The sequence below is a fragment of the Lynx rufus genome, unplaced genomic scaffold (assembly GCF_022079265.1).
Source record: "Lynx rufus isolate CCGP_SWC_20201006 ecotype Redwood Valley unplaced genomic scaffold, mLynRuf1.p SCAF_12, whole genome shotgun sequence".
Taxonomy (NCBI): domain Eukaryota; kingdom Metazoa; phylum Chordata; class Mammalia; order Carnivora; family Felidae; genus Lynx; species Lynx rufus.
In genome coordinates, this window is record NW_025814826.1 from 8,391,522 (window position 1) to 8,404,979 (window position 13,458).

Sequence of the window (13,458 nt, forward strand, 5' to 3'; positions counted from 1 at the left end):
TGTCTTGACAGGAGAGGTACACTTTAGCTGGATCTTATTTAATCGATTTAAATAAGACGGTTAATCAGCAGCACTTACTACGTGTAAGACACCAAACAAACGCTATATAATGATAAAGGAAAAAAATCCTAGATTTAAAGATGAATCTGAAAATAAATGTCCACACCTCCCATGTGTGTTATATGCTGCTTTACACTATAGAGTACTTAGAAATTATATTCTATGGTAAAATTCTGCTAGCAATCAACAAGAATATTGAATATTTAAAAATGTTATTTCTATGTGTAAAAAATTCCCCTTTTATAAGTATCTTAAAATGTATCAAACACTTCAAATAGAAGATTTGTGGGGCGCCTGGGTGGCGCAGTCGGTTAAGTGTCCGACTTCAGCCAGGTCACGATCTCGCGGTCCGTGGGTTCGAGCCCCGCGTCAGGCTCTGGGCTGATGGCTCAGAGCCTGGAGCCTGTTTCCAATTCTGTGTCTCCCTCTCTCTCTGCCCCTCCCCCGTTCATGCTCTGTCTCTCTCTGTCCCAAAAATAAAATAAACGTTGACAAATAGAAGATTTGTGACAAAAGGACTTCTTTTTTACCCCATTCTATGCAATCTACAGTAAAGACAGTATAGTATACAGATCACAAAAGTCTAGGAAAATCCTTTTTAAAAAAGGATGATTGATGTAAACTACGGGCTTTAGGTAATAATATTGTGTGTCAGTGTAGGTTTGCTGATTATCAAAGACGCACCACCACGCTGCGGGGTGTTCACAAGCTGTGCACGTATAGGGACAGGGCACATGTGGGAACTCTGTGTGCTTTCTGCTCAGTTTTGCTGTGAACCTTAGCTGCTCTAAAAATATACAGTTTATTAATTAAAAAAAAAAAATGACCCTCTCACAACATTATCTGCCTTAACTCAGTAATCTTATGCTGCAAGTTTCAATCAGGCTACCTGTGGAAATGAAGCCCGTAGTGGAAGCCAGCAACTGAGGGCAGTGACTCCTGCCAGTTTCTGCTGTGTGGTAAGAGCAGTGTATAAAGATAAAGCTCCTCCCTGGAAAGACAACAGAAAGAGTCAATGGAACACATGCTCTGCTAACAGCAACTTGATTTCTTGTTATTTATAATGTCCATTAAAGAAAAAATCAACCCGGGTGACTGATGTCAAGTCAGATCAGACAAGCTCCTAGAAACACAAACACCCCACTCCACCATGTCCTAAAGGGTAAGATTCTCTACATTGAAGATCACTGTGAGAACACAGGGACCACCCAATCAGTTGAGAAAGAGTTAACAGTATATTTGCACTTACAGATGCCTTAGGAATATTCTAAACTTAGTTACTTATTTTCTCCTCTGAAAAGTCTTAGGTATAAAATCAAATCTAGTTGTAACTTGGTACTCTTTTCTAAAAAATTCAAGACAATAAGGACCCTGTAGCAGATGCCTTTAGAGTATCCACCCCAGCTTAAATACCCTGCACTCTGGGAACTGTATTCCCGTTAGTCACCTGGATGCCACGTCACTCTGACCATCCCCACGGGTCACCGGGGCCCATGAGAACATGAGATTCCAACTCATCCGAGACAGTCAAGTTCTTTTTCTCAAGATTTTGAAACTGGAACTCAGTGACTGTGAGTCTGTCTCTGTGCAGCTGGGATGGTGACACGTAAACTCAAGAACTGGCAAAGTTATAGGCTGCGACGGCAGAAAAAGCCAACTCTAGATGAACAGGCAAAGGAAGCAGATGGGCAGAGAAACAAGGAAGATGGAGAGAAAGTCATGACGGCTCTCCAAGTCTTAGATATTTCCTGAGGCCTTGCTTCATTCTCATCCTTGGTTTCCTTGATGTGACCCCACGGACTCATAACTTGCTCTTTCTGGCTTACGGTACTAGGAGTTGCTTTCTGTAATCAATGAATCCCAACCACATAGCCTCCTATGTTAGCTTCCTACTCGAATCAAGCATTCATTTCTATACCTATATTTATGGCACAATGTGTATTACAATAGACATTATCTTGAACTTCAATAAATACCAAATCAGTAACATCTTTTTTACCATATTGAATCAACAAACCGGCTACTAGATTTTAACTTCTAAATAATTCCATAATTAATTCCATAATTCTAACATTGCCCAAATTCAGGTATTCAGTCTGCACACTAAGTTGTTGACTTAGAAGATTCACAGATTAGAAGCTACAGCAATGTGGGGATAGGTGAAATAAAGACATAAGGTCAATATGAGGTAACTACGTCTGCAGAAAAAGTATAGAAGGTAGGAGAAAAAGTATAGAAAGAAGAAGATACCAAAAATAAACATCACATATTTAAAGTCTAAAATCTATTTTACAAGATGAAAAGAAGAAAGATGACAGAGTGACGTCACCAAGATGGGACACAGGTCATTCCTAACTTTGCTCCCTCTTACAAGAACTAACATCTAATCATGGACAGGGCACCACTGAGAGAATCCTAGCACACGGAGGGGAGGCGGAGGCACCCCTGTCCCACAGAGACCAAGAAAGACCACACTGGAAGGGAAGAGAAGTGGTTACACGCTGACCAGTGCAGCGCCACCCAGAGAGTCTCCCCGGAGCCTCCAGTTCCTCCAGTGGGAAGAAAGAACGCAACGGGGACAACCAGCAGCCCCCAGCATTGTGGGTCACTTTGTGGGAGCCCCTACTTAGATCTTGTCTCAAGGGGATTGCAGGGGGAGTCTATGGGGCTCAACCACCGGGAATCTGTGACAGAAAGAGAGAAGAAATTCTCCTGTCTTCTAATGTATTGTTCCTATCAGTAGTCTCCTCCTAGGAGAGGGGAGTTATACCTGTGTTTAAATTAGAGTTTTGTTTAAAGGGGTACATAGCATCAACTTAGAAACCTAGCTATGTGTGTATTAGTATTTTAAGAAAATACATTCCAAGTTCCTATCAATTTGCCAAATAAATTTATTTTAAAGATATAATTTAGAAGGGAAAGGCAATAGCTGAAGAGAGAAAACTAGAAAAGCAAAAGAGAACACTCTTGTAATTAACTATATGTAATCCATTTGAACTTAATTCAGCATTAACAATAGTGTAACAGATTCTACAACATCTACTAAAAAAAAAAAAAAAAGACTCCTCCATAGAAAAGGATGGGAACCACAGATTTTCTAGATAAATATACCAATGACATATCACCCAAACTTTACCTTACCTGAGAAAATCCTCCCAAAATAATTCTGTTAGAAGGAATGCCATTTTTCATCTCTTGCTCTATCAAAGCTTTTACTAAAAACAACATAAAATTAAATCACCAACACTGTAAAAGTTAAGCCTGATACCATTTTAAACAGGATAAATTAATTACAGAAAAGCACAAGGTATGTTAAAGGTGAATAATACGTGAAAAACTTGAAGCACTCTATTAAAATATAAAAGGAGGATGTATTTTCATTATAAAACTCATATTTGGCAGGTGTTGCTTAAATAGTTCAATTATTTCCTTTTTTTTTTCTTTTTTTAAGATTTTATTCTTAAGTAATCTCTACACCCAATGTGGGGCTTGAACTCAACCCTGAGATCAAGAGTCGCATACTCTGCTCTTTCAACTGAGCCAGTGAGACACCCCCGTCCAATTATTTATGTCATTTGTAAACAAAAGTTCTTTCTCTTACCAATCAATGGATATTCTTTTACCTGCGTCAATTCTGCCCATATACATTCTATATTTCTCTCTCTTCAATGAATCATAGGAATTTGTACCTCAAGTTGCCATTTTAAATCCTAAGAAATGTAGATTACATGGTTTGTGATTTACAGTGTTTATAAAGTTCATTCTAGGGGTACCTGGGTTGCTCAGTCAGTTAAGCATCTGACTTCAGCTCAGGTCATGATCTCGTGGTGCATGAGTTTGAGCCCCACATCAGGCGGTCTGCTGTCGGCATGGAGCTTGCTTCAGATCCTCTGTCCCCCTCTCTCTCTGCCCCTCCCCTGCTCGCACTCTCTCTCAAAAATAAACATTTTTGGGGCGCCTGGATGGCTCAGTCGGTTAAGCGTCCGACTTGGGCTCAGGTCACGATCTCACTGTCCGTGAGTTCGAGCCCCGTGTCGGGCTCTGTGCTGACTGCTCAGAACCTGGAGCCTGTTTCAGATTCTGAGTCTCCCTCTCTCTCTGACCCTGCCCCGTTCATGCTCTGTCTCTCCCTGTCTCAAAAATAAATAAAACGTTTAAAAAAAACAAACATTTTTAATAAATAAATAAATAAATAAATAAATAAATAAAACGTTCATTCTACTAGGGGCACCTGGGTGGTTCAGTCAGTTAAGTGTCCTGGAGCCTGTTTCAGATTCTGAGTCTCCCTCTCTCTCTGACCCTCCCCTGCCTCGTTCATGCTCTGTCTCTCCCTGTCTCAAAAATAAATAAAACGTTTAAAAAAACAAACATTTTTAATAAATAAATAAATAAATAAATAAATAAATAAATAAATAAATAAATAAAACGTTCATTCTACTAGGGGCATCTGGGTGGTTCAGTCAGTTAAGTGTCCACCTTTTGATTTCAGCTCAGGTCACGATCTCACGGTTCTCAGGTTTGAGCCCCGTGTTGGGCTCCGTGCTCTCAGGGGAGCCTGCTGGGGATTCTCTCTCTTTGCCCCTTCCCTGCTCGGTCTCTCTCTCAAAAGAAATAAACATTAAAAAAAAAAAGTTCATTTCTATTATTTTAAAACTCTAATTTTTCTTATAGCCACTAAATGATGTACGAAAAAAATCAAAGGGTTCTTTTGTTTTGCAGAACACTTTGACACAAATCATTAACTATAAAACTGCTGACTCCTCAAATTTTTCTTTATAATCAGTGCTATGTGTTTTTTTTTTTAGTGTTTGTTTATTTTTGAGAGGTAGAAAGAGCACAAGCAGGAGAGGGGCAGAGAGAGAGAGGGAGGCACAGAATCCGAAGCAGGCTCCAGGCTCTGAGCCGCCAGCACAGAGCCCGACATGGGGCCTGAACTCACGAACCGCAAGATCATGACCTGAGCTGAAGTCAGATGCTTAACCCACTGAGCCACCCAGGCGCCCCGTCCTTTCATTTTTTACATATGTGCAAGAGTTTAATTTTTTTACAACAATGTGACATTTTATTTATTTTTTTAAGTTTATGTATTCATTTTGGGAGAGAGAGTGCGAGCAGGGGAGGGGCAGTGAGAGAGGAAAAGAGAAAATCCTAGGCAGGCTCCACACTGTCAGCACAGAGCCTGACATAGTGCCTGAACCCACGAAACATGAGATTATGACCTGAGCCAAGATCAAGAGTCGGGTGCTCAACTTCCTGAGCCACCCGGGTGCCCCAAGAGTTTCATTTTTTAAGATCAGAATTTCCAATTTCATACTTCCTTTCTATCAAAAAATAAAAATCTGCTTTTTCTAAAACACTGCAAAAAACAAACGCCCGAATGAAAAATTATTTTCTTTTTTATATAAAGTTTAGTTCTTAGACTGAGCATGAAAAGCAAGCAACACCCTGACTATGGCATGGACGAATGGGCTAGAAAATAGGAACAGGGGGTTAAGAAATAAAAGAAGTGCTGGGAAACCTGAGGGATTTATTTACAGTGGCATGGAGGAAGCAGAAGTGGCAGAAAAGGCCCAGTTGGGAGGAGAGAAGGCTTGTGGGGGCCTGGCGACTGGTAGCTGCTTGCCCACCGGCAAGCAGTGCTGGGACCACTTCCCCTGAATTTCGCAAAGCTTTACTCCTCAAGGTCACCCCACCTGCTAAGTCATACAAGAGTTACCTGTCGTTTTAAACAGCTAAGTGTTCAATCAGCGGCATCTATTATTATTACCACACGAAAATTAACCACTAACATAATTTGCATCACACATGATTATATCATTACATCCATCATTAATTCAAGTCTCCTTAATGAAGATAACTGGCCACAACGATTAAGTTGCCATTTTCTCTGTTAGCTGCTGTAAATAAAAGCAAAATTATGTATCCACAGATACTAAGTTTGATAAAGACCATTCTTCCCTATTCACCTCACCTTCGCTGCCTACAGTTAAGGGAGTCCATCTGGCAAACAACTTAGAGTGTGATCAGAAAGAAAGGAAATAGCATCACCTACTAAGTTCAGATAATTGTACACCGGATTTCATCAGTATCAATAAAACTACTGAAGCCACTAAAATAAGAATTCTTTTGTCTTCGTAAAATTTTTCTGTACTTACCATTTTCTGCTGCCTGTTTAATTCCAGGTTCATCCTCCTGTGATTCTGGTGAAAGCCCAATAATATCGAACCTGGAAAACAAGGCAAAATCTTAAAAGAGCTATTTGATTCTAAAAATATGTATTTATGGTAAGTACATTTCACTAAACTCATGGTAGTCTGGATTAAAAGGGCAAACCATGAACATGAAACTCAAATTAAAATGTCTACAGAGGCCAAAATAGAACTTAAATGTGTGAATATGACATTCTACACGTTCCTTTCACCAACTAGATACAGATTCTAATGTTAAAAAATCACACTGCCACATAATTTTAGAGTAAGAACATCTAAGAAAATACCTAATCCAGTCCTACACCCAAGCAGGAACTGCGATGCACACTCCCCTAAAAAGTCTGCAATGAGTTCCAGCCACTCCCCTCCCCTTCTACTGCACCATAGGTCAGTCCAATGGGACAGAGCTACTTTACGCCGTCACTCTCTCATGCACCATCTCATAGCTATTAAGCAGAGGTATTATACTGATCTCTAGCCACATTCTTCAAAATGTTTTCATCGTACATTGTAGGTACCTCAAACCAGAGCCCCAAAGGAAGCTTTCCTCTTCTCTGTCAGGCCCTTTCCATTTCCCTACTGAGTTATATCCTCTCATTGTGGTCTCTAGCTACGTTCGCTAGAAACTGTGGTTCTGGATGGGAGTTTTGCCAGAGAAGGAAGATGAAAGAACCAAAGGGCAAAATAGGCAGGAACCTGTGAAAACTGCCAAGAAATCTAGGGTAGACAGAAAGGAAGTGAAGGGGTGGGTAAGAAATGGGTGGCAACAAGTAGAGAGGACAAGAGGACAATAGACTGGAAGTAGCTTAGAGGAACGAAGAACTGCCTCTACTTCCTGACTATAAAACATACAGGGAATGTGAAAATATCTTGAGAGTGCGGAAGAGGAAGTGGTCTCCTTAAAAACTTGTCAACTCTCCACAAAAGCAAGAGGTTGGAAGGGTGTAAGGTTGTGGCTTAATCAGAGTTATGCCACATGGGGTCACTCAAACCAACAAAGGTTTATCAGGCAGTAGGAGATATTTTCTACACTATTTCTATCTACCTATTCTCTCCCATTCCTCTACCTCTTGGCACAGCTCCTCAAGTTTACCCCTGAATCTAAAATACAAAACTTAAATAATTAAAGGTTAAACGTAAAGTTAATTATGTAACTTTGCAACTTAAAAATAGCTAATTAAAAATTGCTATATGCAAAAGCACTTCTAATAAAAAACAAAAAAACTAAGTGTAAATAAAAAGGTCTTATTGAATAATTCTTACTTACCAGGAAGGCATAGCCATGTTCATATTCAATGTTACAGGCATAACTGGTCTACATAGGAAAGAAAAAAACCGCAAAGTGAGAGTAATATAACAAGGCATAAAACCTGATACATTCCATCACTGAAGGATAGAGAATTACTTCAGGCTTACACAAAATTGTATGCTACAATTTCAACACTGAGCTGTGTCACCACATCCACATTGCATCATTTTCTCTACACATCCTCCAAATGTGTTCTGAAGACAGAGCAGCAGGTGTTCAGGACCACGCTTGGCAAATAAAAACATTTTCCTTTCTCAACACTCTTATTTAATACTTTCAAGCCAGACATTTTCTTACAAAAATGTGTAACCAAGACAGTTGGAAATGCATAAAATATAAGACTCTGGCTAAGTCTAAGGAAACGAGCAATTTACCACACAGATATGGTACATCAATTCCCATATGCTCAGATTATATTTTTGCTTATTTTCTAAGTTTCAGCTATGTAGTTGCTTAAGAGACCTCTAAATAAATATGGGAAATAGACGTTTTGCCAGTGTCCACTACACTCAGTTCAAGTCTTTGATGAACAATCTGTTGGATAACCTGAATGTAGCTAGATAAAAAGGAAAGAGAAATAAATACACTATATCTCATCACTATCTTCCTGATTCATAAAACAAGTCTTCCTTAGTTACAGGTTACAAATCTTATCACAATTTCTTTGAGAACATGAATTTCCCTAGGTTGGGAAATGGCCTTAAATCAAATTCAATCTTGGGGCCAATCACAACACATGAGAACATTCTAATTAATCAAGAATTGTCTCTGGGGCGCCTGGGTGGCTCAGTCAGTTAAGCGTCTGACTTCGGCTCAGGTCATGATCTCACGGTTCGTGAGTTCAAGCCCCGCATCGGGCTCTGTGCTGACAGCTCAGAGCCTGGAGCCTGTTTCAGATTCTGTGTCTCCCTCTCTCTCTGACCCTCCCCCGTTCATGCTCTGTCTTTCTCTGTCTCAAAAATAAACACTAAAAAAAAAAAAAAAAAAAAAAAAGAATTGTCTCTTACATGAGTCAGAATAGAGGACACAGTAACCCTGGCCAGAGTATTTGGTAGTCTACAGAGGTTAAGATGAACCACCTATTTAAGGATAAAAAGGGGACAGAATGTATTCTTACCTAATCAGATATGTTTCCTCCTTCCATTTCTCCTTTCACATTTATCAGCTCTACTGCTACCACCACTTCTGAGGATGAACTAACCTATTAGCATGAACTCGAATCACAGTTGTCTTCTCCATGGCTACTGTTTCTCGGCAACATTCTGACCTAAAATGTTGCCAATCTCAGCAATTTTCTGTTTCCTGAAAACTTTAGTTTCTTTTTGACATCCACAAGCATCTCCAGAATTTAAAACCAAACCTATGAGACTTCAAAACCTGTGGTTTTTTTCCCCCATGGTGTATCACAATGCCTTTACCTGATAAACTTTAGGAGTGTTTCCAACATAGTAAAGACAAACTTGACAAGTAAATAAATCCCCTTGTGGATATCCTTAGATCTCAGATGTTTGTATATCTAAAGGAATTTTTCTGGTTCTCAGTTCAACTGACCTTCAACAGAACATTATTTTAAATTTCCCAACATAACAGGAAAAAAATTCTATGTAGCCAAGTCACCAGTTTAGTTTTAAAGAATTTACTAATCTTTACTTTTAAACCAAATATTTAAAAGGACAAAAACAAATTATATTTAAATGCTTTTCTAGAAAAGTAAAGGTATCACAATGATTCCTCTCCAGATTCTGACTCACAAATGTAAAGATTAAAATACTTACGCATGCGGGCAGATATATTTGATATGTGAACTTCTGATACCCGCGAAGGCTTCTGCCCATCCATGCCTGGAGGGAAATTATGTGAATAAAGCCATTAGATACTGTTTTAAATCCTAATAAATTAGTAACGGAATAGTACTTTAAAAAACTTGCAAGGATAAATGTAGCTCTTTATAATACCATAAAAGTATGGGCCGTCAATGCTATTAAAACGCCACAACAGGGGCGCCTGGGTGGCGCAGTCGGTTAAGCATCCGACTTCAGCCAGGTCACGATCTCGCGGTCCATGAGTTTGAGCCCTGCGTCGGGCTCTGGGCTGATGGCTCAGAGCCTGGAGCCTGTTTCCGATTCTGTGTCTCCCTCTCTCTTTGCCCCTCCCCCATTCATGCTCTGTCTCTCTCTGTCCCAAAAATAAATAAACATTGAAAAAAAAAAAAATTAAAAAAAAAAACAAAAAAAAAAACACGCCACAACAACCCAAAGGCTACTAAGCTTTGTCTACAAATAAAGATGAACTCTCCTGATTTCTGAAGAGCAGTGTGTTTTCTTTCACAGATTTCCATAGGGCTTTACTATTTACAAAATACAGGTATATTTATCTCTCTATAACCTCACAACAAAGTAGACAAGACAGATAATATAAATCATATTTTATATGATGGAAGAAACCTCAGAAGTAAATCAGTTGTCTAATATCTCTACATGCTTCTACTCTAATGAAAATAACTTTAATTAACATTCTTTCCTTGTGTGTATTATACGTGTTCAAAATGGAATACGAGAAAAACTAAAAAAAATAAAATAGTAAATCACAATCCTTCTAGCTGCAAATAAGCAGTTATCTTTTGGTGCACTTCCTTCTGATTTTTTTTCACGCATAACACCTAAGCAACAGATACAGATTTTACAAAAATGGGATCATACTATACATACATACATACAGTACCTACTTGTTTACACTTGACATCGTAACTGATACTTCCTACATGTTACTTCTATTAAAGCATAAAGGAAAAGTAACCTAAGGGGCGCCTATTGGGCTCATTTGGTAGAGCACGGACTCTTGATCCCTAGGTCATGAGTTCAAGCCCCATGCTGGGCACAGAGCTTATTTAAAAAAAAAAAGAAATTAAAAAAAATTTTTAAAAAGTAACTTAGGACATTTTTTGTGTGAAATGGTCCAGATATAAATGTTAAATGCAGGGCACCTAGTTGGCTTAGGTGGTAGAGGATGCGACTCTTGTGTGATGAGTTCAAGCCCCATGTTGGGTAAGGAGGCTACTTAAAATTAAAAAAACAATTTGGGGCGCCTGGGTGGCGCAGTCGGTTAAGTGTCCGACTTCAGCCAGGTCACGATCTCGCGGTCTGTGAGTTCGAGCCCCGCGTCGGGCTCTGGGCTGATGGCTCAGAGCCTGGAGCCTGTTTCCGATTCTGTGTCTCCCTTTCTCTCTGCCCCTCCCCCGTTCATGCTCTGTCTCTCTCTGTCCCAAAAATAAATAAACGTTGAAAAAAAAAAAAATTAAAAAAAAAAAAAACAATTTAAAATTAAATAAACAAATACAAAAATGTTGAATGCTTTTGTATTAACTATTCTTCTATTTTAATACACCTCTCCCAAAAGTGTTAAAGGCATATAGAAAAATCAGTAACAACTGTAGTAATATTTACACTTATATAACAACACTAAGTCAGGCACTATTCTAGAGTTGTAGGAGTGCTTGCATGTGTAAATGTGTGTTTAATTTTTTTCAAATCTTTATTTACTTTTGAGAGAGAGAGTGTGAGCAGAGGAGGCACAGAGAGAAAGGGAGACACAGAATCCAAAGCAGGCTCTAGGCTCTGAGCTGTCAGCACAGAGCCTGATGTGGGGCTTGAACCCACAAACTGCGAGATCATGACCTGAGCCGAAGTTGGACACTTAACTGACTGAGCCACCCAGGCGCCCCTAAATGTGTGTTTCTATGTGAGTTCATGTGTGTGTGTACGTATATGAGACTTCACTCTGAAAACTACAAAAATGTTGAAAGAAATTAAAGATCTATGTAAATGGACATCTCATGTTCATGGACCAGAAAACTTAATATTCTTAAGGTGACAGTACACACAAACTGATCTACAGAGTCAATGCAACCTCTATCAGAATCATTGCTGGCTTTGCAGAAATTGACAAGCCAATTCCAAAATTCATTTGGACATGCAAGAGACCCAGAAGAGCCAAAACAATCTTAAAAATGAATAAGGTTGGGGGCACCTGGATGGCTCATTCGGTTAAGCGTCCGACTTCAGCTCAGGTCACGATCTCACGGTCCGTGAGTTCGAGCCCCGCGTCGGGCTCTGGGCTGATGGCCCAGAGCCTGGAGCCTGGTTCCGATTCTGTGTCTCCCTCTCTCTCTGCCCCTCGCCCGTTCATGCTCTGTCTCTCTCTCTCTCAAAAATAAATAAACATTTAAAAAAAATTTAATGAGTGAGGTTGGAGGCCTCACACTTCCCAATTTCAAAAGACTTAAACCTAAGAGATAAAACTATAAAACTCCCAGAAGAAAATACATGGAAATCTTGTAGCCTTAGATTGGGTAATGATTTCTTAGATGCCAAAAGCACAAGCAACAACAAAATTTTCAAAAAAAATCATCAAAATTAAAAACCATTATGCTTCAAAGAACATTACAAAGAAAGTGAAAAGACAACCTACAGAATGGGAGAAATATTTGCAAAACATACATTCAGTAAGGGTCATTAGGTACATGCAAATAAAACCACAATACCACTTCACACCCTCTAGGATGGCTATAATCAAAAGACAAGGGGTGCCTTGCTAGCTCAGTCGGCAGGGCATGCAAACTCTGATCTCAAGGTTGTAGTAAGTTTTGAGTCCCATGTTGGATGTACTTTAAAATCTTAAAAAAAAAAAAAAAAAGACAGAAACAAGTGTTAATGAGGATGGGGAGAAATCAGAATTTTCATGTACTGCTGGTAACATGAAGTTACCATATGAACGAGCAATTCTACTCAAAGAAATATGATCAACAAGAAAAAGGAATGAAGTACTAACATATGCGACAACATGGATGAACCTTATAAACATTAGGTTAAGTAAAGGAAGCCGTTACAAAAGACCACGTTATATGATTCCATTTATACGAAATGTCCAATATAGGTGAATCTATAGGTATAGAAAATAGTGGTTACCTAGGGCTGAGAATATAGGGGGACGGGTTTCAGGGTGATAACGAGTATAGGGTTTCTTTTTGGAATAAAAATGGCTGCACAGTTTTGTGAATATATTAAAGGGTGAACTGCAGAATTCAAGTGGGTGAATTGTGCGGTATATCTCAAACTGTTGCCAAAAGAAATACATGACGCGAGCCCAGTCATGAGAAAACATTAAAACTAAGTTGAGGGTCATTCTACAGAATATACAAAGGTAAGGCTCTGTATTTTAAAAATATAAAGGCTATGAAAATGAACCTGGACCACTTTCTTACACCATACACAAAAATAAACTCAAAATGGATGAAAGACCTCAGTGTAAGACAGGAAGCCATCAAAATCCTCAAGGAGAAAGCAGGCAAAAACCTCTTTGATCTTGGTCGCAGCAACTTCTTACTCAACACATCTCCAGAGGCAAGGGAAACAAAAGCAAAAATGAACTATTGGGACCTTATCAAAATAAAAAGCTTCTGCACAGCGAAGGAAACAATCGGCAAAACTAAAAGGCAACCGATGGGAGAAGATATTTGCAAATGGCATATCAGATAAAAGGTTAGTATCCAAAATCTATAAAGAACTTGTCAAACTCAACACCCAAAAAACAAATAATCCAGTGAAGAAACAGGCAAAAGACATGAACAGACACTTCTCCAAAGAAGACATCCAGATGGCCAACCGACACATGAAAAAATGCTCAACATCACACATCATCAGGGAAATACAAATCGAAACCACAATGAGACACCACCTCACACCTGTCAGAATGGCTAACATTAACAACTCAGGCAACAACAGATGTTGGCGAGGATGCAGAGAAAGAGGATCTCTTTTGCATTGTTGGTGGCAATGCAAGCTAGTGCAGCCACTCTGGAAACCAGTATGGAGGTTCCTCAAA

The 13,458-nt window shown here is 39.3% G+C and overlaps 1 protein-coding gene across 1 annotated transcript in view; it reads right to left on the reverse strand.

The window, feature by feature from the left end:
- The window catches only part of LYPLA1 (lysophospholipase 1), a 31,335-nt gene that overhangs the window by 5,746 nt on the left and 12,131 nt on the right, over window positions 1-13,458 (reverse strand). Inside the window, exons 3-7 of the mRNA XM_047073929.1 lie at window positions 9,354-9,419; window positions 7,537-7,584; window positions 6,216-6,286; window positions 3,202-3,275; window positions 950-1,051 (exon numbers count right to left, since the gene is read on the reverse strand). Coding sequence (XP_046929885.1) covers window positions 950-1,051; window positions 3,202-3,275; window positions 6,216-6,286; window positions 7,537-7,584; window positions 9,354-9,419 — 361 coding nt within the window. The remainder of the gene's footprint in view (window positions 1-949; window positions 1,052-3,201; window positions 3,276-6,215; window positions 6,287-7,536; window positions 7,585-9,353; window positions 9,420-13,458) is intronic.